Source organism: Grammomys surdaster, unplaced genomic scaffold, assembly GCF_004785775.1.
Source record: "Grammomys surdaster isolate TR1022 unplaced genomic scaffold, NIH_TR_1.0 165, whole genome shotgun sequence".
NCBI classification, from domain to species: Eukaryota; Metazoa; Chordata; class Mammalia; order Rodentia; family Muridae; genus Grammomys; species Grammomys surdaster.
The window spans coordinates 2,095,277-2,120,471 of NW_021604613.1; the positions used below are offsets into that span (position 1 = coordinate 2,095,277).

The window sequence follows — 25,195 nt, forward strand, 5'->3', positions numbered from 1 at the left end:
GTGTCCAAACAGGTGTGTGGATTTATATCTGCATTTTCAGTTTGATGCCACTGATCAATGTTTCTGTATTATGCTAGTACCATACTGGTTTTGTTACTATAGCTCTGTAGTATATTTTGAGGTTGGGGATGGTGATACCTTAGCAGTTCTTTTACTATTCAGAGTTGCTTATCCATCTTGGTGCATGTGCGTGTGCGTGTGCATGTGTGCATGTGCGTGTACGTGTGTGTTTCCATATGAAGCTGAAAATTATCCTTCCAAGGTATGTAAAGAATTGTGTTGGAATTTTGTTGGGAATCACATTGAATCCGTAGATTGCTTTTGGTAGACTGGCCATTTTACTGTATTAATTCTACTGTTCCACGAGCATGGGAAATCTTTTCCATCTTTTTATATCTTCTTCAATTTGTTTTTCCAATGTCTTAAAGTTTTTTTATCATATAATTCTTTCACTTGCTTGGTCAGAGTTAACCCAAAATATTTTATGTTCTATGAGGATATTGTCAAAGGTGTTGTTTCCCTGATTTCTCTCAGTTCATTTGTCATTTGTAAATAAGAAGTCTATTGATTTTTTTGTATTAATTTTGCATCAGCTACTTTTCTGTAAGTGTTTATCTGGTATAAGAGTTTCCTGGTGGAATTTTTAGGATCAATCATGTATACTATCACATCATCTGCAAGAAAAGATACTTTGACTTCTTTCCTTTCTATACCCTTGATCTCCTTCCATTGTCTTATTCATCTTGAAGCTAAGACTTCAAGTACTGTATTGAACTTATACGAGTGGATAACTTTGTCTTGTTCCTGATTTTAATGGAAATGCTTTGGTTGTCTCTTCATTTACGTTGATTTTGGCTGTGGGCTTGCTGTAAATCACCTTATTATGTTGAGGTATGTCCTTGTATTGCTAGTCTTTCAAGGACTTTTATTATAAGGAGTATTTGATTTTTGTCTAAGGGCTTTATGCATGATCATGTGCTTTTTATCTTTCAGTCTGTTCATGTAGAAGATTTCACTTACCAACTTATAGATGTTGAACTATCTTTGCATCTCTGAGATGAAACCTACTTAATCATGGTGAATGGCTTTTTGATGTGTTCCTGGATTCAGTTTCCAAGTATTTTGTTGAGAATTTTTATATCAATATTCATAAGCAAAATTAGTCTGTGATCCTCTTTCTTTTTTCTGTCTTTATGTGGTTTGAGTATCAGGGTGATTATGGTCTTGTAAAAAGAATAAAATAATGTTTCTTCTGTTTCAATTATATGGAATAATTTGAAGAGTAGAGGTGTTAATTCTTTGAAAGTCTGGTAGAATTATGTGCTAAAACCATTTGGCCCTGGGCATTTTTTGTAGGGAGACATTTTTTGAAAAGATTTATTTATCTTATTTATGAATACATTGTAGCTGTCTTCAGACACATCAGAAGACGGCATCAGATTCCATTACAGATGGTTGTGAGCTACCACGTGGTTGCTGGGAATTCAACTCAGGACTTCTGGAAGAGCAGTTAGTGCTCTTAACCACTGAGACATCTCTTTAGCCACTTGTAGGGGGACTTTTAATGAGCACTTCATTTCACTAGGGGTTAGGTCTGTTTAAATTGCAGATATTATCTTGAATTACCTGTGGTCAGTTTTATGTTTCAGGAAAATTATGCATTTCTGTTAGATTTTCCAATTTGTTGGAATATAGCATTTTAAAGTATGTTCTTATGATTTTCTAGATCTCCTTGGTGTCTGTTGTGTCACCCCTTTTGGTCTTTAATTTTGGTAATTTGGATCTTCTTCTGCCTTTTAGCAAAGAACCAGCTCTTTGTTTCATTAATTCTATGTATATTTTTTGTTGTTTCTTTTTTGTTTTGTTTTTTAAATTTCAACCATGACTTTGACTATTTCTTGCCATCTACTCATTTGGGGCACTATTTCTTATTATTGTTCTAGAGCTTTTAGGTAGGCCATTAAGTTACTAATATAAGATCTTTCCATTTTTAAAAATGTAGGTATTTAGTGCTGTGAAACTGCCTCTTATGTACCTCCCTCATTGGATCTCACAAGTGTGATAGATACCAAACTACACAGCTCTCCATTGCCATTGGTTGCCCACTATAACAGTCTATTCTAAGGTGCCAAAACTGAACTGTATTTGTGTAACAAACTACATTTCTACTTCTTTTCATGTTTATGTTTTTGGTAATTAGTTTACATCATTTTATGTTGTGTATACATTAACAAATTCTTGTAACTATAGATTTTTTGAGTTTTTTTGTTTTAAGATTTGTGAATTTTTGTATTTTAGGCAAAGAAAATGCTGATATGGTAAGCCATAATATTTAATGTACAAAAATTTCAATTGTTATTTTTATTAATGAGTATTACTGTGTTTTCCTATGCCTTTTATGAATAGCTATTGATTTCATAGTGATTTACGTTAGAAAAATATGACTTTTTTAAGTTGTAAAAATTATTTGTTTAAAGAAGAATAAATATAAAATCTATATTTTGCTTGGTTTATGATTAGATTAACTTTCTGTCTTTAAAATTTTCTATATTTTCACATATTCTGAATAGAACTTTATAAAATAAATTTTGTTAATTTATTTGTTAAATTATTTTGTAATTTATCATTTGTAATTGAAGAGCCAGGTAATTTACCTTTGTAACTATAAAGATTGGCAAATAAATTAAATTATAAGAGTTAAATTAATTTATGTAAAATAACTAAATTTATACACATGTAGAAGTAAAAAAAGCTAAATTTACATTTTATGGTTTTAGCATCTTCTTTCTAAAAGGAAACCTTTGGGTACAGGATGCATGGTTTTGAAAGTCATATAACAGTAGCTAAAGATAAAAGTTGAGCCTTGTATCAGAATGAAATTCTATCAAATCTTTGCATTTTGGGTTTTTTTTGGATGTTGGATCCATAATATCATAAAATTATTTTTGTCATTAAGTGTGCACATTTTTATATGTTCATATATGTTCATGAATATGTGCATGTGTTCATGTGTGTGTAATGATGCACATTTATGTATGAGGCTTACATGTGAAAGCCAGAGGTCAATTTTAACTATTTTTTAATTGCTTTCTACACTAGTATTTTTATCTAGTTATTGACAATTGCTCTTGGAATACTGACATTTTCTTTTTTTACCTTTGACTGAGGAAATTACTCCTTTATTGTCAGCTAAACCAGCAGTGACTTTCTCTGAAAGAAATACCAGGCAAGACATACTGATGTCCCTCTAGACCTATGATCAGACTTAAGGTAGAGCAGGCTACTAGAGGGGCAGTAGAAAGTATAGTCCATGAGGAAGTGTGGTATGCTAGTAAAGAGCTTTATGATTTTGCTAATGCATTCAGACAGAAGTCTGGGAGATATATGTGGGAAATTTTAGAGTGAAGGATCATGGTGGTAGGAACATAAAGCTGGGTCAGACTGAGTTTATCAATATAGGCTCTCTGAGTGGAGATCCTATGTTTCATATGGCATCTCACATAGATTTAAAAAAAAAAGGTGTCAAAATTTTGTTTAAATGGCTGGCTAAAACATTTACCAAAAGATGGCCTACTGAAAAGTGGTTGGAAACACCTGATATTCCTTAGCTTATTGATGAAGGAATTTTAAGGCCCAGGCTGCAATGATAGAGTAGATATAGTGTGTTCAACCTAATCCTAATGGGAAGGGCCAGAGACATGCCCTTCTCTAATCCTGCAAGACACAAAATGGTGAGAGAGGCACCAGCACATTTGAAGAGATTTGTTGTCACTCTTTTTCTTGTGCCAGACCTTATGGTTGGAAATGTGGCAGCTTGGTTGGATGAATTAAATGCAGTGGGTTTAATTGAGTCCCGTGGTAGCCGAGGGCAGGTGGCACCACTGAATCACCAAAAAGCAAGGTTATCTTAGTTATTGTAATGGGTAGTGTAGACAAAGCAATGTTCATAATGGCCCAACCTGTAATGGTCAGTACAGGCAAAGTAAATTCTATACTGCCATGGATGGACCTTTGGTACTGGCGAATAAGTCATTGTGTTTGCAGGCATGAAATAGATAAAAAGCCTACTGACTTTTCCTTTCATCAGTATAAGCAGAAAAAGTCTCAAACAAATGAAAGAAAGTCTACACAAAGTCATGGCAAAAGGGAATCTTGGCTTATGAATACATTTCTAGACTTAAGCCAGTTTGCAGACCCAGAACCCCTTGAATGAAGGTGTCTTAGTTAAGGTTTTCATTGCTGTGAAGAGATAACATGACATGGCAACTTGTATAAAGGAAAGATTTAATTGGGGCTATCTTACAGTTTCAGAGGGTTAGTCCATTATCATTATTGTGGGAAGCATGGCAGCATCCAGGCAGACATTGTGCTGGAGGAGCTGAGAGTTCTACATCTTCATCCACAGGCTACAGTAGACACTTGTGTGCCTCCCTGAACATACTTGAGCATATATATGAGACCTCAAGCCTACCTATACAATGATGAACTTCCTCCAACAAGGCAACACTTACTCTGAGGCCACTCCCCCTAATGTTGCCACTCCCTGTGGACCAAATATTAAAACACAGGAATCTATGGGGGCCATACTATTCAAACCACCACAGAAGGGATGGCCAGGTTCCCATGAGGAAGGACAAAATACATGATAAAATACATGAATTTGATAAAATACATGAATTTTTTACTATGGCATTTCTCCAGTATTTTATCGGACAGACCTACACCTTTTACAAGGGCAATTGTGCACTGTAAGGAAATTGAGTTTCTGGCCTCTGTTGCATACTTGTCCTGAATTGATGCTGATTCTAGAAGAGCCCAAGAATCATTGTGGCCCTTCAGTTAAAGTAGAGTCTTCTGGAAGTCAGGTGATGAACGGAGTCTAAGCTGAAGTTCGACTTAGAGTGAGTCCAGTGAGTCCCTGGACTCCTCCTGTACTTATTCCCCCAGTCCTAGAATGTATAATTTGGATACATATATTTAGGAGTTTACTGAAGTCTCACATTGGTTTACTGACATGTAACCATGTGGAGTGAGGGCTATTATATTAGGAAAAACTAAAGGGAAGCCTTTAGAATTGCCTCTACCAAGGAAAACAATGAATGAAAACCACTACAGCATTCCTGGAGAAACTGCTGAAATTAGTGACACCATCAAGGACTTGAAGGATGCAGGGGTCATGGTTCCCACCATATCCACCTTTAACAGTGCAGAAGACATATGGATCATGGAGTATGTCATTTGACTGTCAGTTGACTATCAAAAATTCAATCAGATAATGACTCTGATTACTACTGCTGTACCAGATGTGGTGTTCTTACTTGAGCAGATTAACACAACTGGTAAATGGTATGCAAATATTGATCTAGCAAATACCTTTTTCTTGGTACTTTTTCATAAGGATCACCAGAAGCAGTTTGCTTTCCGTTGGCAAGGCCAACAGTATACTTTTACAGTTTTACCTCAAGGATGTATTAACTCTTCAACCCTGTGTCTTAACTTAGAAGGGATCTTGATTATCTGTCTCTTCATTAGTGCACAGTATTGATAGCATTATCCTGATTGGACCAAGTGAGTAGGAGGTAGAAACCACTATGAACTAATTTCTAACACATGCACATCAGAGGATGGGAGTTCTTTTCATCTTCTGATATTTTCTGCAGTTCCTTTCTTCAGTGTCTCAAAGTTTTTATCACACAAGTCGTTTAGTTTGTTGTTTAGGATTATCCCCAAGATATTTGATGTTATACATGTTTAGATTGTAGAATGATTTCCTTTGTCCTTCAATTATGAAAGATAGTTTTTCTAGGTAAGGTAATCTGTTTCTTTGTAAGCTGTGTGTCTTAGCTGTAACATAGTGTGGGGTTCTATTCTGTCTGTCTGGTATCCTTTCATATGAATGAGAATCTCTTTCCATATATTTGGGAAATTTTCCTCCATGGTTTTATTGAAAATATTTTATATGCCTTTGGTTTGGAATTCTTCTATGCCCACAGTTCATAGACTTGGACCCTTTGTGATGTCCCTAACATCCTTAATGTTCTGTTCACGTGTTTTTAAATTTTTCTTATATTCTTTATTAACTTCCTCTATCTTTTGGTCAAGCCTTATTATTCTGTCTTCTATATGATCTGTTAGTGAGCCATACTACTGAGCTCTTTATTAGGCTTTCTGAATTCCTCATCATTATCTTCATTTCTGTTTTCTTCAGTATTTCTATATCTTTATTGAATTATTTTTTAATATTGTCTTAGTTGTGGTTACTATTGCTGTGATGAAACACCATGACAAAAAACAACTTGGAGGTGGGGAGAAAGTGTTTATTTTGCTCATAATTTCATTGACAATTTACCATCAAAGGCAGTGAAGGCAGGAACTCACGCAGGGCAGGAACCTGGAGGCAGAAGCTCATATAGAAGCCACGGAGGGGTGCTGTTTAGTGGCTTATTCTGCCTGATTTCTTATAGAACCCAGGCTCACCATACCAGGGATGGGATGTCCCCACCCATTGGTCACTAATTAAGAAAATTCCTTAAGGCTGGGCAATGGTGGCACACACTTTTAATTCAAGCACTTTGGAGGCAGAAGCAGACAGATCTCTGAGTTTGGGACTAGCTTGGTCTACAGAGTGAGTTCCAGGACAACCAAGGCTATGTAGACAAACCATGTCCTAACAGCTGGATCCTATGAAGGCATTTCCTCAGCTGAAGCTCCTTCCTCCCTCATGACTCTAGTTTGTTTCTAGTTGACACATACCAGCCAGCTCTCACATCACAGATTGTCCACTGTATTTCACAAAAATGTTTGTGTTTTGAGGGGGTTCAATCAGGAATTTATTCTTCTCTTTTTTAAGTTTGTTAAAGTGTTTATTCATGTCCTTTTTGAGTTCTCTGACCTCTTTCAACTGGTTTATAACTGTTCTCTTGAACTCTTTATCTTGTTGTTCTTATTCGAGACAATCCATGGACTTGGTGGCTTGGGGGAGCAGCATGCTGTCTTAGTTGGTTTTAGTTTAGTTTTGTGGGGTTTTTGTGTGTTTTTTATTGTGATACTTAGGCTTCTGGAGTTTAAGTGCAGCTTATGTCATCCGATATGACCTTTTGGCACCAAGAACCTAAGTGCAGGGTGGGCAGGGCTGGATGAAAATCCAGAAGAGAGCAAAGAGGAATGGAATAGAGGTTCATAAGCAGCTGCATGGAACCACTGCAGAGCTTAAAATGGCAGCAGGTGATGGGGAGAAGTTTGAATGAGAGTCTGGAGGATGGCACTGAGAGGGGTAGGGAGGGGCAGGGAGAGGGGTAGGGAGAGGAAGGGAGAGGATAAGGGGGGAGGGGGAAGCACAGCACTTTCTACTGTACCAAGTTGTATGGCTCAAGGGTCTCTGGAAGATGGCGAGTGGCAGTCAGGGCTAGGATAGAAATCCCAAAGGGGTGGACACAAACATTTTTTATTGATAAACATTCTAATAAAGGGTTGTAACAAATTACAAAGTTAAGGTATATTGGATAAATATGACTTATAGTCATTAAATTTGTGAATTTAAAGGGGTTTCTGAAGTATGAATTTTTATCATAGAATTTTGTGGTATATCATAATTTATACATCAGACAATGCACATTATCTATGGTGTATTTCTAAGGTCACATAATGAGTGAGGTTATGCATCATTATCAACTGCATTCAGGCAGTTAATCATTTTCAGAGTCCAAGAATAGCACTACACACCTATAATCTCAGTACTTTGAAGGCTAAGGTAGGACACAGGCCATCTGGGGCTGTATAGTGAATGCCAGGTCATCTAGGCTACATAACAAAGCTGTCTCAAAATAGTCAATACTTGTTCTTGATTTTTCCATGTTAAAAATACTCATATTTCTTTTGAAAATATAAGCATCAGGGTCTAGAAGTGAAGCTCAGTGGCAGAGTGTGCATACCTAGTATGCACAAGGCACTGGGTTCAATCCCCAGTACCCACTTAGGCAGAAAAGTAAGAGTATGCATTGGCTACAGCTGTCTTCAGAAGAACCTGTACTGCTGTGGCAACAATACATTTTATCTAAACTTCAAGATGGGATGGAGCTCTGTAGAAACAAGTGTTTTCCTAGGAGGTGTGGGCCCTAGGTTCAGTCCTGATCGCTACATCAGCCTAGTGTGGTTGCTCACGCTTGTCGTTCCAACACCAAGGAGATAGAAGAGATCAGAAGTTCAAGGTTATTCTTGGCTATATAGTAAGTTTAAGGCTAGCTTGGGCAACATGAACCACAACCTCAAAAAAATAACTTCTGTGCAACAGCTTCTGTTGGAATTGGAATGTTTTATATAATTATGCATAAGTAAAACTTTTTAAAGACTACATGTTTTTGCTCATGTCAGTGTGGTCATAACTAACATGGACCCTATAAATGTCTTGTCACACTCTTTTCAAAAACTAACATCACCAATGTCTTAACTGTAGGAAAAGAAGAGGAGGCGCCTGGAACGTTTTGGACTCCTATGATTCACTTCTGCATCTTCTCTCCAGATTTTCTATGTTAAAAGTAAAGAGAAGATCCAATTTCAACATTTCATCTACTCATTATCATCAATTCTTTAATTTTTCCATTGACATTGGTTTGTACTTATAATGTCACTGCTATAATTTATAAATAAAAACAGTCACCCATATTTACTATATACTTGAACAGGATGGAATTGCTTTTTTGCTCAGAACGTTTTAACATGATTTTAGAATAAGTATAAAAGTGTTTTTTAAAAAACATTTATGTAAGTTATATTTATGATCTTCACAAAATTTCATTATTTTGTCATGCTTGAGATGAATGATTGTTGATAATTTATTATTAAATTATTGAATTTCTTCGTGGTACCATTGGTTTAAATATGAATGGCTGTAGGCTAACTAAAGAACTATGTCAAAATAAATTACAAGCTCAAAATTTATTCATTTTTTTTGTTTAAGCACAGTGAAGTTGATAGAATTCTTCATAATTTTGATGCTCTCTCCAGTGAATTTGATATAGAACATTTGCTAAAGATACCATTTTTTATGGAAAACATCTGGGGTAATTATAATTAGTTCAGGATCTGTAGTGTTTGTTTTAAAAGCTGTTGAGTTCATGGAGAAAGAAGCATCTTTTACATAGTGACTAGAATAATTAAAATTAATATGAAAACCATTTATGGTACCGGTAGCAGTGGCTTCCAGGATAATTTTAGAGTATTCCAAAAGGAAATGAGGGGTAACGTGTACGTAAAGTGCCAGATTGGCACGTTACACCTGTTAGTGTGCATCGCTTGCAACAGCTGTGTCTTTTATTGTCAGTAAACAGATGCAGAACATACTGGAATGTTTTAAAGCAATATGTTAATCCTGCCTTCCCCTCCTGACCGTCTCACAGTGTAGTGATTAAATATTGGCTGCGCAGCTGTTACCCATAACTATAGCATTGCTAGTTAATTTCTTCTTCCCAGGCCCAAGTGGCTTTAAATTGTGAGGAAATACTCTTTAAGTGTTTTAAAATGTAGTTTATTTAATATAAATTGATTTCTAAGGCTAAGTTACTTGAATATTATGAACAATTCATGCATGATAAATTCTTATACATATGCTTGCAAATTACTGTTCTTGGTAGGATAAACAATGTTTAGATGTGCTTTTTTGATTTTTTAAATTGGTTTATGAATATGAAATGAGTCTTAATATAATCACTTGAATTTTCTTCTTGATAATGTCCATCAAGAAACTGAATAGGAAATGAATCTTATTAAGTATTTTTGAACTGAAGTATATAACATTTTCTTAGAACAGTAGCTTCACTCACTGTTCTAAGCTTAGTATGCAACTTTTTGAATTTATAATGAATTCTTTGTCATTTAATTATGCTTTAGTTATTATTTCAACTTGTCAGAGAATACATTTAAAAGATTACTTAATTATCCAGTTTACATACAACGTTGAAGATCAATTGTACTAGTTGAAATAATTAATACTTAGATTTAATGTTTTTTAAATTTTTTATTGGATATTTTATTTATATTTCAGATGTGATCCCCTTTCCCCCCCACCCAAGAACCCCCATCCCATCTCCCCTCCTCCTGCTTCTGTGAGGATGTGCTCCCAAGTACCCCCCCACTCCCACCTCCCCACCCACGAATTCCCGCACACACGGTGTCCAGCCTTCATGGGACCAAGGATCTCCTCTCCCACCTATGCCCAACAAGGCCATGCTCCCCTACATATACACCTGGAGCCATAAGTCCCTCCCTGTGTGCTCCCAGGCTGGTGGTTTAGACCCTGGGACCTCTGGTTGGTTGGTATTTTTGCTCTCCCCATGGGGCCACAAACTCTCAGCTCCTTCAGTCTTCTCTCTCACTCCTGTATTGGGAACCCCATGATCAGTTTAATGGTTACCTGTGAGCATCCATCTCTGTATATTTCAGAATCTGGCAGACCTCTCAGGAGACAGCTATATCAGGCTCCTGTCAGCATGCACTTTCTGGCATCAACATCAGCATCTACGTTTGGTGACTGCACATGGGATGGATACCCAGGTGGAACAGTCTCCAGACGGCCCCTCTTTCAGTTTCTGTCCCACAATTTGTCTCCATATTTGTTCCCATGAATATTTTGTTACTCCTTCTAAGAAGGACCAAAGCAGCCAAACTTTGGTCTTTTTAATTCATGAGCTTCATGTGGTCTGTGAGTTGCATCTTGGGTATTGCGAGCTTTTGGACTAATATCCAATTATCAGTGAGTACAAACCATGTGTGTTCTTTTGTGATTGGGTTACCTCACTCAGGATGATATTTTCTAGTCCCGTCCATTTGCTTAAGAATTTCATGAACTCATTGTTTTTAATAGCTGAGTAGTACTACATTGTGTAAATGTACCACATTTTCTGTATTCATTCCTCTGTTGAAGGACATCTGGGTTGTTTCCAGCTTCTGGCTATTATAAATAAGGCTGCTATGAACATAGGGGAGCATATTTCCTTGCTATATGTTGGAGCACCTTCTGGGTATATGCCCAGGAGTGATATAGCTTGATCCTCAGGTAGTACTATGTCAAATTTTCCGAGGAACTGCCAGACTTATTTCCACAGTGTTGTATCAGGTTGCAATCCAATGGTGGAGTGCTCCTTTTTCTCCACATCCTCACCAGCATCTGCTATCACCTGAGTTTTTGGTCTTAGCCATTCTGACTAGTGTGTGGTGGAATCTCAGGGTTGTTTGGATTTGCATTTCCCTGATGACTAAGGATGTTGAACATTTCTTTAGGTGTTTCTCAGCCATTCAAGTTTTCTTAGTTAAGAATTCTTTGTTTAGCTCTGTACCCCATTTTTAATAGAGTTATTTGATTCTCTGGAGTCTAATTTCTTGAGTTCTTTGTATATATTGAATATTAGGCCTCTATCGGATGTAGGATTGGTAAAAATCTTTTCCCAATCTGTTGGTTGCTGATTTGCCCTATTGACAGTGTCCTTTGCCTTACAGAAGCTTTACAATTTTATGAGGTCCCATTTGTCTATTGTTGATCTTAGAGCATAAGCCATTGGTGTTCTGTTCAGGAACTTTTCCCCTGTTCTTATGTGTTTGAGACTTTCCCTCACTTTTTCTTCTATTAGGTTCAGTGTGTCTGGTTTTATGTGAAGGTCTTGATCTACTAGGACTTGAGCTTTGTTCAAGGAGACAAGAATGGATCAATTTCCATTCTTCTACATGCTGACCACCAGATGAACCTGCACCATTTTTGAAAATTAATCTACCTGTCTGTCTCTGTATCAATATCATACAGTTTCTATCACTATTGCTCTGTAATACAGCTTGAGGTCAGGGATGGTAATTCTCCCAGAAGTTCTTTAATTGTTGAAAATAGTTTTGGCTAGCCTGGGTTTTTTTGTTATTCCAAATGAATTTGCAAATTGCTCTTTCTAACTCTATGTAGAATTGATTTGGAATTTTGATGGAGATTGCATTGAATCTGTAGATTACTTTTGGAATGATGGCCATTTTTACTATATTAATCCTACCAATCAATGAGCATAAGAGATCTTTCCATTTTGTCAGATCTTCAATTTCTTTTCAGAGACTTGAAGTTCTTGTCATTCTGATCTTTCACTTGCTTGGTTAGATTCACACCAAGGTGTTTTATATTATTTGTGACTATTGTGAAGGGTCCCATTTCCCTAATTTCTTTCTCAGCCTATTTATCCTTGGAATAGAGGAAAGCTACTGATTTGTTTGAGTTGATTTTATATCCATCCACTTTGCTGAAGTTTCTTATCAGGTTTAATAGTTCTCTGGTGGAAGTTTTAAAGTCACTTAAGTATACTATCTTATCATCTGCAAATAGTGAAATGTTGACTTCTTCCTTTCCTATTTGTATCCCTTTGACTTGCTTTTGTTGTCTAATGGCTCGGGCTAGGACTTCTAGTACTATATGGAATAGGTAGGGAAAGAGTGGGCAGCTGTGTCTAGTCCCTGATTTTAGTGGAATTGCTTCAAGTTTCTCTCCAGTTAATTTTATGTTGGCTACTGGCTTGCTGTATATTGCTTTTACTATGGATAGGCATGGGTCTTGAATTCCTGATCTTTCCAACACTTTTACCACGAAGGGATGGTGAATTTTGTCAAATGCTTTCTCAGCATCTAGTGAGATGATCATGTGTTTTTTTTTCTTTGAGTTTGTTTATATAGTGAATTACATTGATGGATTTCTGAATATTGAACCAGCCCTGCATTCCTGGGATAAAGCCTACTTGATCATGATGAATGATTGTTTTGATGTATTCATGCATTCAGTTTGCCAGAATTTTATTGAGTATTTTTGCATCGATATTCATAAGGGAGATTAGTCTGATGTTCTCTTTCTTTGTTGGGTCTTTGTGAGGTTTACGTATGAGCATGATTGTGGCTTCATAGAATGAACTGGGTAGTGTTCCTTCTGTTTCTATTTTGTGGAATAGTTTGAAGAGAACTGGTATTAGATCTTCCTTGATGGTCTGATAGAATTCTGCACTAAAACCATCTGGTCCTGGGCTTTTTTTGGTGGGGAGACTTTTAATGACTGCTGCTATTTCTTTAGGGGACTGTTTAGATGGCTTATCTGCTCCTGATTTAACTTTGGTAACTGGTATCTGACTAGAAATTTGTCCATTTCATCCAGATTTTCCAGTTTTGTTGAGTATAGGCTTATCTAGTCAGATATGATTTTTTTTTATTTCCTCCATTTCTATTGTTATGTCTCTCTTTTCAATACTGATTTTATTAATTTGGTTACTGTCTCTGTGCCCTCTGGTTAGTCTTGCTAAGGGTTTATCTATCTTGTTGATTTTCTCAAAGAACAACTCCTGGTTTTGTTGATACTTTGTATAGTTCTTTTTGTTTCTACTTGGTTGATTTCAGTCCTGAGTCTGATTATTTCCTACTGTCTACTCTTCTTGGGTGTATTTGCTTCTTTTTGTTCTAGAGCTTTCAGGTGTGCTGTCAAGCTGCTAGTGTATGCTCTCTCCAGTTTATTTTTGTAAGCACTTAGAGCTATGAGTTTTCCTCTTAGCACTGCTTTATTGGAGTCCCACAAGTTTTGGTGTGATGTGTCCTCATTTTCTTTAAATTATAAAAAGTCTTTATATTTCTTCCTTGACCAAGTCATCATTGAGTAGAATGTTGTTCAGTTTCCACATGCATGTGAGCTTTCCATTGTTTTTGTTATTATTGAAGACCAGCCTTAGTCTGTGGTGATCTGATAAGATGAAAGGGATTATTTCAATATTCTTATATCTGTTGAGGTCTGTTTTGTGACCAATTATATGGTCTATTTTGGAGAAGGTATCATGAGGTACTGAGAAAAAGGCATATTCTTTTGTTTTAGGATGAAATGTTCTATAGACATCTGTTAAAACCATTTGGATCAAAACTTCTGTTAATTTCACTTTGTCTCTGTTAGTTTCTGTTTCCATGATCTATCCATTGCAGAGATCGGGGTGTTGAAATCCCCCAATATTATTGTGTCAGGTACAATGTGTGCTTTGAGCTTTAGTAAATTTTTTTTGTGAATGTGGGTACCCTTGCATTTGGAGCATAGATGTTCAGAATTGAGAGTTCATCTTGGTAGATTTTTCCTTTGATAAGTATGAAGTGTCCTTCTTTACCTTTTTTGATTACTTTTGGTTGAAAGTCGATTTTATTTGATATTAGAATGGCTACTCCAGCTTGTTTCTTGGGACCATTTGCTTAGAAAATTGTTTTGCATCCTTTCACTCCAAGGTAGTGTCTGTCTTTGGCACTGAGGTATGTTTCTTGTATGCAGCAAAATTCTGGATCCTGTTTACATATCCAGTCTGTTAGTCTACATCTTTTTATTGGGGAATTGAATCCATTGATGTTAAGAGATATTAAGGAAAAATGATTGTTGCTTCCTGTTATTTTTGTTATTAGAGGTGTAATTATGTTTGTGCAGCTATCTTCTTTTGGGGTTGTTGGGAGATTACTTTCTTGCTTTTTCTAGGTTGTAGTTTCCCTCCTTGTCTTGGAGTTTTCCATCAGTTATCCTTTGAAGAGCTGGATTTGTGGGAAGATATTGTGTAAATTTGGTTTTGTCATACAATATCTTGGTTTCTCCATCTATAGTGATTGAGAGTTTTGCTAGGTATAGTAGTCTGGGATGGCATTTATGTTCTCTTAGGGTCAGTGTCATATCAGTCAAAGGATCTTCTGGCTTTTATAGTCTCTGGTGAGAAGTCTGGTGTAATTCTGATAGGTCTGCCTTTTTCCCGTACTACTTTTAGTATTTTTTCTTTGTTTTGTGCATTTGATGTTTTGATTATTATGTGACGGGAGGAATTTCTTTTCTGGTCTAGTCTACTTGGAGTTCTGTAGGCTTATTGTATGTTCATGGACATCTCTTTCTTTAGGTTAGGGAAGTTTTCCTCTATAATTTTGTTGAAGATATTTACTGGCCTTTTAAGTTGGGAATCTTCATGCTATCTATACCTATCATCCTTAGGTTTGGTCTTCTCATTGTGTCCTGGATTTCCTGGATATTTTGGGTTAGGAGCTTTTTGCATTTTGCATTTTCTTTGACAGTTGTGTCAATGTATGGTATCTTCTGCACATTGAGATTCTCTCTTCTTTCTCTTGTATTCTGTTGGTGATGTGTGAGTCTATGACTCCTGATCTCTTTCCTACGTTTTCTAACTCCAGGATAGTCTCCGTTTGAAATTTCTTTATTTCTACTTCCATTTTTAGGTCCTGGATGGTTTTGTTTAAATTCTTCACCTGTTTGGTTATGTTTTCTTGAAATTCTTTAAGGGATTTTTGTGTTTCCTCTTTAAGTGCTTGTTTACCTGTGTTCTTCTGTATTTCTTTAAGGGAGTCAGTTATGTTCTTCTTAAAGATCTCTATCATCATCATGAAAAGTGATTTTAATTCTGAATCCTGCTTTTCTGGTGTGATGGGGTATCTAAGACTTGCTATGGTGGGAGAACTGGGTTCTAATGATGCCAAGTAGCTTTGGTTTCTGTTGCTTATGTTCTTGCGCTTGCCTTTCACCACCTGGTTATCTCTAGTGCTACCTGCACTCACTGTGTCTGACTGGAGTCTGTCTTTCCAGTTATCTTGCTTGTGTCAGAACTCCTCAGAGTCCAGATGTCTCTGTGATCCTGTGATCCTGAGCTCTGGGCAGAAGAACTCCTGGGACTCAGGCTGCCTCCGGGATCCTGAAATCCTGCTGCTCTTAGTGCAGTGGTTCCTTTGCTGCTCTGAATGCAGTGGTTCCTCTAGGATTGCTCAGGATATGGTCTCTTTAAGGGAGCAGACCAGCTAGGTGTCCACTGCTCTGAGTGGAGTGGCTCCTCTAGAATGGCTCAGGATTTAGAGTCTTCATGGGAACAGACCAGATAGGTCAGGTTTATTGTTTTTAATATATAAGTTTATTTTATAAAATGTGTAATGTGCATTATAATATTCTCAGCCTCATTTTTGTAGTTGAATTTCAGGCTGAAGACATTAAATAAGCTAGCAGCACCTTGTGTCTAGAAAGTAGTGAGGCTGGCATCTAATCAGGCATTTTCACCCTTAGACTTCTTTGTCTTAACAGCTTAGCATTTCCTCGGCCTTCCCATCCAGTATCAACTTGATGCAGAGTAGAAACTATGTGCAAAGCAAATTTTAGCAGTGTTCTGGTTTCTGCTCCTCTCTGCATCCCACTGTGATTATAACATTTTTTGAATAACATGCCTAAAAGTAAAGTACATGAAACATACATGGAGCCATAAGACCAGAGCTTGGCATCTCATAATGCATCTGTTTGTTAACCAATCAGAGTGTGCATAGCACAGGAATCCCTGTAGCAAACACCTGAAATAACCTGCAGAGGTTCTCAGTTATTCTGATGATGCTCCTTTGTAGAAATGACCCCATGATTCTGCTTTCCTTTGACTTCTCAACAAACCTTCTTTGCTTTGCAAGATCTTGAAGAGGCCATATAATGCAGTTTTACTGTCATGTTGTCTACTTATGCCTTCACTTAGAAATAGTAGTTAAATGATTGTCTTCTATCAAGTATTAGTGCTACCTGCATCTATATTCCTGTTTTCTCATGTGTGGAATATGAAAAGAACTGAGACTCAGAGATATTAAGTTAATTGGCAATCTTTCTTGCCATATAAAGTTTGTGTGTACTTGATTTCTTTCTTCAAAAAGCAAAACCAAACAAAAAGCCAAAGTAAGGATATAAAACTGCCTAGCTACTCATCATGTTCCTCCAAGATGTCCATCTCTACATATGCTCTTGTTGGACCCACCGGGGGTCTCAACTCCAGGGCACTCAGTGTTTAGAGACACGGAGTCTGAGATTGATGTAAGCAGCAAGAGGTTTATTGTTCTAGCATGTCAGGGTCACCTTCAACCAGGGAGAAGAGACCCCCTGTCCTGAAAGCACACACTTTTTATATTTTTTGGGGGGTGGGCAGACTTTAGCAACAGTAGCTTGATTGGTTAATTGAGGTAGCTTTTAAATTTATTGGTTAGACACATTCAAGGTGTCATAGGCAGTTATTTTTTTTTCTTAAGGGGAGGTGTCTATCATAGGTTATGTGGGTCACAGGTAGCATATAGATGGTACATGTTGTGATTTTCTTCAGAATTGTTTTTTTCACCTCTTTATTTTGAGGCTTGTCTTTATTTTGTCTTTTTGATTTTTCAGGTGGCCATCTTAAGTTAACTAAGGTCTCACACTCTGTGCCATGTAGTTTCCCTGACACTGATAGGAGCACTCCTGAGATTAACTAGGATCAGCAATGTCATGAAGTGTCCCTGGAGGAAATTTCATACAAGTCCATTATGAGGTACTTCTTTGGAGGGAAAATGCTGTTATATACAAGCCGTGTGGAATATATGGACACAAACATCTTATTTTCATGAGATATTGTCAAAATTTAAAAATATTATTCTATTTTAAAATGAAAACAGATCCATAATATTTTTGCTAAAATTAATCAGCAATCCTAAAGTTCTTCAGGATTACTTTTTAAAATTGTGTGTATGTGTTTTCATATCTGTATACATGTGCTTGTGTGTGTACTGCAGGGGTGCTGTGTGTGTGTGTGTGTGTGTGTGTTTCTGGAAGCCAGAGATAAGTACTGGTGGTGACTTTTGTCACTCTCCACCCTGGGATGCACCTAATGTTCATATGTGTATCCTCTGATCAAATACATCCCTGGTCTTCCCTTCAGATTCTCCTCCACCTGCTTGCTTTTCCTTCTCAGCTTCATGTGTCTGCTCTCCCTGCTCTTCCTCTGTGTCTGTTTTAAACCCACTGAGGCCACTTAGTGCTGCCATGATGTGCATCCACTGGACCAAGGATCTGCATCCCTGAGTAAAATTGGCTGTCCCTTACTAGCAGCTATTGATTGCCAAAATGTCCTCAGAGAGGGGTTGAGCTTCATGAGCCCCCCCCCAACTCTTCCTAGGGTTTTGGTTGGTCTGATCTGGTGCAAGTCCACCTTTGGAGAGAAGAAAGAGTGTTCCCAATATGGTCCTTTTAGTCAACAACAAACCGCACACTCAGTACTGGTTCCTCCATGATTACTTTATCTAGTGACATAGTAGGTATCTTAATCTGTGATGTTCATTCAGAGAGCTACAAAATTTCAGAGCAAAGCATTTCTCAAAACACATCCGTATCATTAGCCTGTCTGTGTGTTGAGTAGATTCTGTTCATTCATTATGTTATTCAAATACTACATAGTTGTGAAGATTTTTGTTCAGCTTTTCTTAATGGTTGAGAGTTGTTAGGTCTGACTATAATTGTGATTTGTTTCATCTTTCAGCTATGAAAGTTCTTGCCTGAAATATATTGAAGACCTGTTGCTTCATAGGCCTATCAGTTTGCTATGTGATGCTTGTGGTTTGACTTTGTAATTCATAACTTAATTGTCACTCTGTATTTTATGTCTTCTGGTTTCTCATCTTAATCTAACCATGCCTTCCATCATTTTCATTGGTGTTGTCATGATCCTTTTTTATAGGCTTTTGTTTTCAACATGCCTATGTCATTATATTTTAGGTTGAGTTTACTATAGATAATATACAATTGACTCACTTTTGTTCATTTGAGATGTAGTATTCCTATGCTGCCTATGCTGGTGTCTAACCCATGAGACTGATTAATCCTTTTGCCTCTATCACTATAGTAGCTGGGACTGCAAACATGTGCCACCTACCTTGCCTTTATTTATTTCTTTTTAGTAATACATAATTATATGTATTTGTGAAGAACAATTTGGGGTTTTTATATAAATACATATTGGACAGTGGCTGAATCAATGTATTTAGCATCTCTATCTCCAGACACTTATCGTCTCTTTGTGTTGGGAACATTCAGAGCCGTTTCTTTCATCTGTTTTGCGGTGTATCACTTCTTATTGTTAATTGTAGCAATTATGTAGCAATGCCAGAACTTAACCTTCCTTGTTATTCATAATTTTGTCCCTTTTTAAAATCTATTTCTCCTCCATAGGTTCGTGTTTCTCTGGTAGCCTCTGGTCTTTGACTTACATGAGGTTTGTTTGTTTATTTATTTATTTATTTATTTATTTACATGAGTATACTGTAGCTGTCTTCAGACATACCAGAAGAGGGCATCAGATCCTATTATAGATGGTTGCTGGGAAGTGAACTCAGGACCTCTGGAAGAGCAGTCAGTGCTTTTAACCACTGAGCCATTTCTCCAACCCTACTCTTTTGATTAGTTGAGTGTAGTGTTTGTCTCTCCATGGCTGCTTATTTCATTTAACATAGTAACTTCCAAGTTCATGCACATTGTTTCAAATTTCAGGTTCTATTTTTTACAGCTGAATGGTAATCACATTATATACAAACACTGCTTTTTTTATTCATTCATCTCATGATGAACAACCAATATTTGAATCTTAGTTGTTTGTCATGGTGCTCCATTAAACTGTAAAGTACAGATATTTTTTATCAGACTATTTACATTTCCTTAGGAAATAAACTCAGTGGTAAAATTGATAGATCACACCATCGTTGGATTTTTTTGTTTCTTACGGACTTCTCATATTCCTTTCCCATATGGACATCCTATTTTCCATTTCCATCAACAGCTTGTAAGGCTCCCCCTCTCCATATCTGCATTGGTGCTTGTTGCCTTCTGTCTTCTGATAAGGTAGAATAAGGCAGTAGTTTCATTATGGTTTGATTTGCATTCTCTCATTTGGGATGCCGGATATTTTCATACACTGATGGTTGTTCTTTTTTTTACACTTTTATTGGATATTTTATGTATTTACATTTCAAATGCTATCCTCTTATGCTCTTTCTTCTATTGGATTTTTCTGCTTATTAAAATCATGTTATTTAGGGTTTTGCTTTTGAGGTTTTTGACTTTTTTATATATCCTATACATAGCATCCTGTTCTCAAATATATAAGATGTAGATAGCATATGGAGAGTAGAAAAATTCATAAAAACACAATCAAAGTTATGAAGAAATGCAAACTTGGAAACATCTACAGTAAGTAAAATCTTTAATTGATAACCTAAAACCTTGGTCTAAAGAAAAGCACAGGTGTTGTAGATATGATGTTGGATGAACACTCCACCCCCTCCCCACACACACCAGTGTTTCAGGTCTTAGAGGTTTGACACCCAGAAAGGCACTATTAAGAGGTAATATTTCTCTTGTTTTAGGGTGAAATGCTCTGTAGATATCTGTTAAATCCATTTGGTTCATAACCTCTATTAGTTTCACTGTGTCTCTGTTTAGTTTCTGTTTCAATGACCTGTCCATTAGTGAGAATGGGGTGTTGAAGTCTCCCTTACTCTATGGGGCTAAATGTATGTTTTGAGCTTTAGTAAAGTCTCTTTTATGAATGTAGGTGCTCTTGCATTTGGGCATAGATGTTCAGAATTGACTTCTTCTTGGTGGATTTTTCCTTTGATGAATATGAAGTGTCCTTTCTCATCTCGCTTGATAACTTTTGGTTGAAAGACTATTTTATTGGATATTAAGACCATTTGCCCATTAAGTTCCACTTAATGTATATACAAATCCAAAGTCTAAAAATCCACATTGCTCCATAAAACAAAACAAAACAACACGGTCAGGCCTATCATAACAATACTTAAGTCTGGGGTACCAACTTGTGTCTTAGAAAGAATTTCCTTTGCTAAGAAGAGACATCATAATCAAGGCAACTGTGTTTAAGGCAAATATTTAATTGGGCCTTGCTTAAAGTTTCAAATGTTTAGTCCATTACCATCATAGCAGGAAGAATGTCACCATGTGGATTTTTAGACTTTGGATTTGTTCATGCATTAAGTGGAACTTAATGGGCCATCCTAGTAGGAATATGAAACACATATGTACTAAGGGTGATTTGAACTTTGTATATAGTTTTTATGATAGTTTGCTGAAGAATGTTGCTGCCTTTGCCCTTGTCTGTAGAGTGTCCTTGAAGATAAGGTAAAGAGGTTGGTGTTCATTGCATTGACAAAGGAAGTCTCAGTAAAACAAGCAAAGCCTTAAAAAAAAAAAAGACCATTTGCTTGGAAGACTTTTCCAGCCTTTTACTCTGAGGTAGTTCCTGTCTTTGTTATTGAGGTATGTTTCTTCTATACAGCAAAATGTTGGATCCAGTCTGTTAACTTGTCTTTTTATAGATGAGTTGAGTCCATTAATATTGGAAGATATTAAAGACAGACGATTGTTAGTTCCTGTTATGTTTGTTGTTGTAGGTGGTATTATGTGCATATGATTCTCTCCTTTTGGCTTTGTTGTGAGATGATTAATATCCTGTTTTTTCTTTGGTGTAGGTGCTCTCCTTGTGTTGCAGTTTTCCTTCTATAATCCCCTGTAGGGCTGGATTGGTAGATAGATGCAAAAAAAAAAAAAGCTTCTTCACTATCTTCATAGCAGGTTTATTTATTATAGCCAGAAGCTGGAAATAACCCAGATGTCCCACAACAGAAGAATGGATGCAGAAAATGTGGGGAGGTCTAGTGGGGTGGGAGTGAGGGTGGGGACATCCTCTTGGAGATGGGAGGGGAGGTATGAGTTGTGGTACAGTTAGATGGTAGACCAGGAGTGGATAAAGTCTGGAGAAATTTTTTAAAAATTAAAAAGAGGTTATATTTCATCTAGTATCTTTGGGGAATAGAGATCATGGCAGGTTGGGTGCTGACTTTTTTTCTTTGTTTCTGGACTTCCTCTTAAACCTATTTCCTTCTATTTCCACTCAGATGTCCACTGTAGCCCAACTCAGTGTATCTGCCCAACTTTCCACTGAAATTTCCAAAACTAGGAGCCAATGTAAATCTTTTAATAAGATAACTGTCCCAGATAACTCGTTATTATGTGAGAAAGCTAGTATTCAGAACAGCAGCACTGCTAATAAATATGTACCATACATTTAAATAATTTGCTTCAACCCTCCTCAAACACTTATAAGACAAAAATGGGAAAAAATACTGAAGGCTAGGAATATAACTAAATTAGTAGATTGTTCGTCTAGGATACACAAAGCCCTGAGTTCAATCCATAGCACTGCATAAATTTGACATGGTGACACCATCCTATAGTCTCAGAACTTGGGAGGCAGAAGCCAGAAGATCAGAAATTCATACTCATCCTCAGTATATAATTCTAAGTCAGTTTTGATCTTCTCTCAAGATCTCTTGAAATCTTACTCAAGGTAAAAATAAAAAGTTTGATGATGAAAACATTGACTACACATTATTGACAAGTAAAACTGATCACAGCAGTGTGGTAAACACAGTTAGGGCAAGGAGGACACCCAGGAGATTGCTTAGTGGTTAAAGTGCTTGCTGTCCAAATATGAGAACCAGAGTCTGAATCATCCAAAGCCCATATAAAGCTACATATAGTAATATACATCTGTATTCTCCGCACTCCTCTGGCAAGAAGAGCAATAATAGATGGTGTGTATGTGCCTATGGGGTTATTTCAATAAAGGCAAGCATTTGGTTGAGCACAGCAGAGAGAGCAGATAGAACCTAGAGTTGCTTTAAGGAAGGAGTACAAGACTGTTGCCTAGATCAGGTACCATGAATCCCCTGCTTCAGTAGTGTGCAGATACAGCATATACTCACTCATTGGCACATAGACAGAATGAATTAGAGAGGCAAATAAGGGTTATATCATTAAAATGTTAATCAAGGTGCTCAGATATTTTCTATTTTGTCTCTCCTTTATTTAGAAAAAATATTTTCATACAGAATGTTTTTATTATATTCCTTCTTTACCCCAGCTCCTTACAGACAGACACACTCCACAGTCTCAATTCATGTTCTATTTCTGTAAAGATAAAAATAAATACAATAAATAAAAATAAAGTAAAATAAACAAAAAGCTAGTAAGACAAAAACTAACAAAAGAAAAAGAACACAAAAGCCATGGAGTTCACTTTGCATTAGCCAACAACTCCTGTGCATGGGCCATGCCCAAGAGTGTGGTCGGTATGCCACTGTCACTCCATTGAAGAGAACTGAGTTCCCTTTCCGAGCTGGGGTATGAGTTTTGTGTCCACTTCCTCTTGTCCATACTGGGATTTTTTTTCTAGGTTGAGACTGTACAAATCCTAAGATCTTATGCGTTCTTCCAGTCTCTGTGGATTTATATGTGCATCAGTCCTGTGGTGTCGGAAAGACGCTTTTTCTTAGAGTCATCCACTACCTCTGGATCTTTCAGTCTTTCCACCTCACCTTTCATATAGATCTTTGAGCTTTGAAGGGAGGAGTTTTATAAAGACATCTCATTCAGATCTATGTACTTCCAAGTCTCTCTCTGCACTAATTCCCATCTAATACAAGAAGGAGCTTCTCTGATGAGGACTGAGCGATATATTAATCTATGGGTGTGTGACATGGAAATTTCTGGTTTCTTTGCAGACTCAGTTGTAACATATGGTGTTTTTCTGGAAACTGTCTTATGAGAGGACTTTTTTGCTAAAACAGACACTTGAAAGGATGTTTTGCTGAGAACAGACACATGGTCTCACATGGTACTTTTCTGAAAGCTGCCTGGAAAAGGGCATATGGCGTTTTGTTAAAAAAAATGCATAAGAGAACATGCTTTGTTTGGAAAGGGTATAAATATAACCTAATGGACAGAGGTTTGATACTGTGTGGCATTGGTTTACCTTGCCACTCTTTGCTGGTCTTTGTTTGGACTTTGCTGATGCTGTGGCACTGGTTTCCCTTGCCTTCTTTGCTGATCATTGTTTGTCATGACTTTGTATAGAGAAATGCACCAAAGAACTTCTGGTGCTGATCCTGCAGCTTCTTGATGCTTCTGTAGACTCCAGGAGATTGGCAGAGCCTCATGGTTACTTCTGGATTGAACTGCTGTTGCTGATTTGTGACTAGCATCTGTGAGTGGATGGAGCTACCACTGCTGATTCTTGTGAACTCAACTGTTGCTCTCCTGACACCCAAGATTGGAATTGCCCCAAAGAACTATTTCTAAATAAATCAACGTCTTTTTTTTTACCCTATTAACCTTTCCTTTCCACTACCTCTGGTGGGTGGTAGGCTTGAAGGGAGGTTAAAACATTTAAGTATCTGAATTAAACTAGATTTAGAAAACTGTAAACCTAAAGGTATATATTATTAAGAGTCATTTAGGAGAATAATAGTTGTAGTTTTTCCCTTAGGGCACATGATCTAGCTAGTCTCAGGTAATTGGATACTTTAGGAGGGTCAGGTTTGGGTTTCGTCTCATTGGATGGGCCTTAAATCCAATTTTGAAAAGTAATTGGCTACTCCCATAACATGTGCCACTATTGCACTGGTATATTTTGTGGGTCAGTTGTTATTGTAAGTTTCAGGGTTTGTAGCTGAGTGAGTTGATTCTGATCACAAACAGTATTTCAAAATTTTCTTACTAATTTCTTTATAACACATAAATCAATACTTAACTGATCTTCTAACTTGCTCTTTCAGTTTGTGGCTGTGCACAGAGCAGCCAAACTTGAGTTGCCCAATGAGCTTATTCCCAGTGAACATTACACAGGCTACATCCTGCTTTTTACTTCAGCTTTTATATACATACCACTTTTTTTTTGGCTTTTATGTGCCATGTTTTTGTTTTGTTTTGTTTAAATTTTTAGTGGTCTTGCTTTTTTAAATGGCCCCAGAACATACTGTGTAATTGCTTTCCAGTGTTCATAAGTGCAAGAAGACTATGATGCACTCTGTGGAGCAAATACATGTTATTAATGGTGAGTTCCATGCTGGCAAATAAAAAAAGCTCTTAAATAAAGTTTGTTAAAACAAACACTTTCTTACTGGGTTAGAGTTGGGAATTGAATTTCAGAACTTATGCATGCTAGACAGGTGCTGTACCACTGAGTTAAGTACCCAGCAGAGACATACACCTTTAAAAATGTATATTAGGAACTACAAAGATGGATCAGCAGGTAAGAGTCCTTGTTGCTCTTCCAGAGGATTGGAGTTGGATTCCTAGTATCCATGTCGGTGGGCCCCCACCATTTGTAACACTAGCTCCAGGCAATCTACCATATCTTCTGGTCTAAAAGTGCACCATCACACACACAGTGTACACACACACACACACACACACACACATATATATACATATATATATATCAATATATATATATATATATATATATATATATATATATATATATATTGATAA

At 36.9% G+C, this 25,195-nt stretch overlaps 1 protein-coding gene across 1 annotated transcript in view; it reads left to right on the top strand.

Annotated features, from left to right (window-relative positions):
- LOC114619678 overlaps positions 1-8,670 on the top strand; it is a 28,605-nt gene extending 19,935 nt beyond the window's left edge. The window contains exons 8-9 of the mRNA XM_028765553.1: positions 2,299-2,318; positions 8,453-8,670. Of these exons, the coding sequence (XP_028621386.1) occupies positions 2,299-2,318; positions 8,453-8,494 (62 nt within the window). The 3' untranslated portion in view covers positions 8,495-8,670. The remainder of the gene's footprint in view (positions 1-2,298; positions 2,319-8,452) is intronic.
- Positions 8,671-25,195: the final 16,525 nt, after the last annotated feature.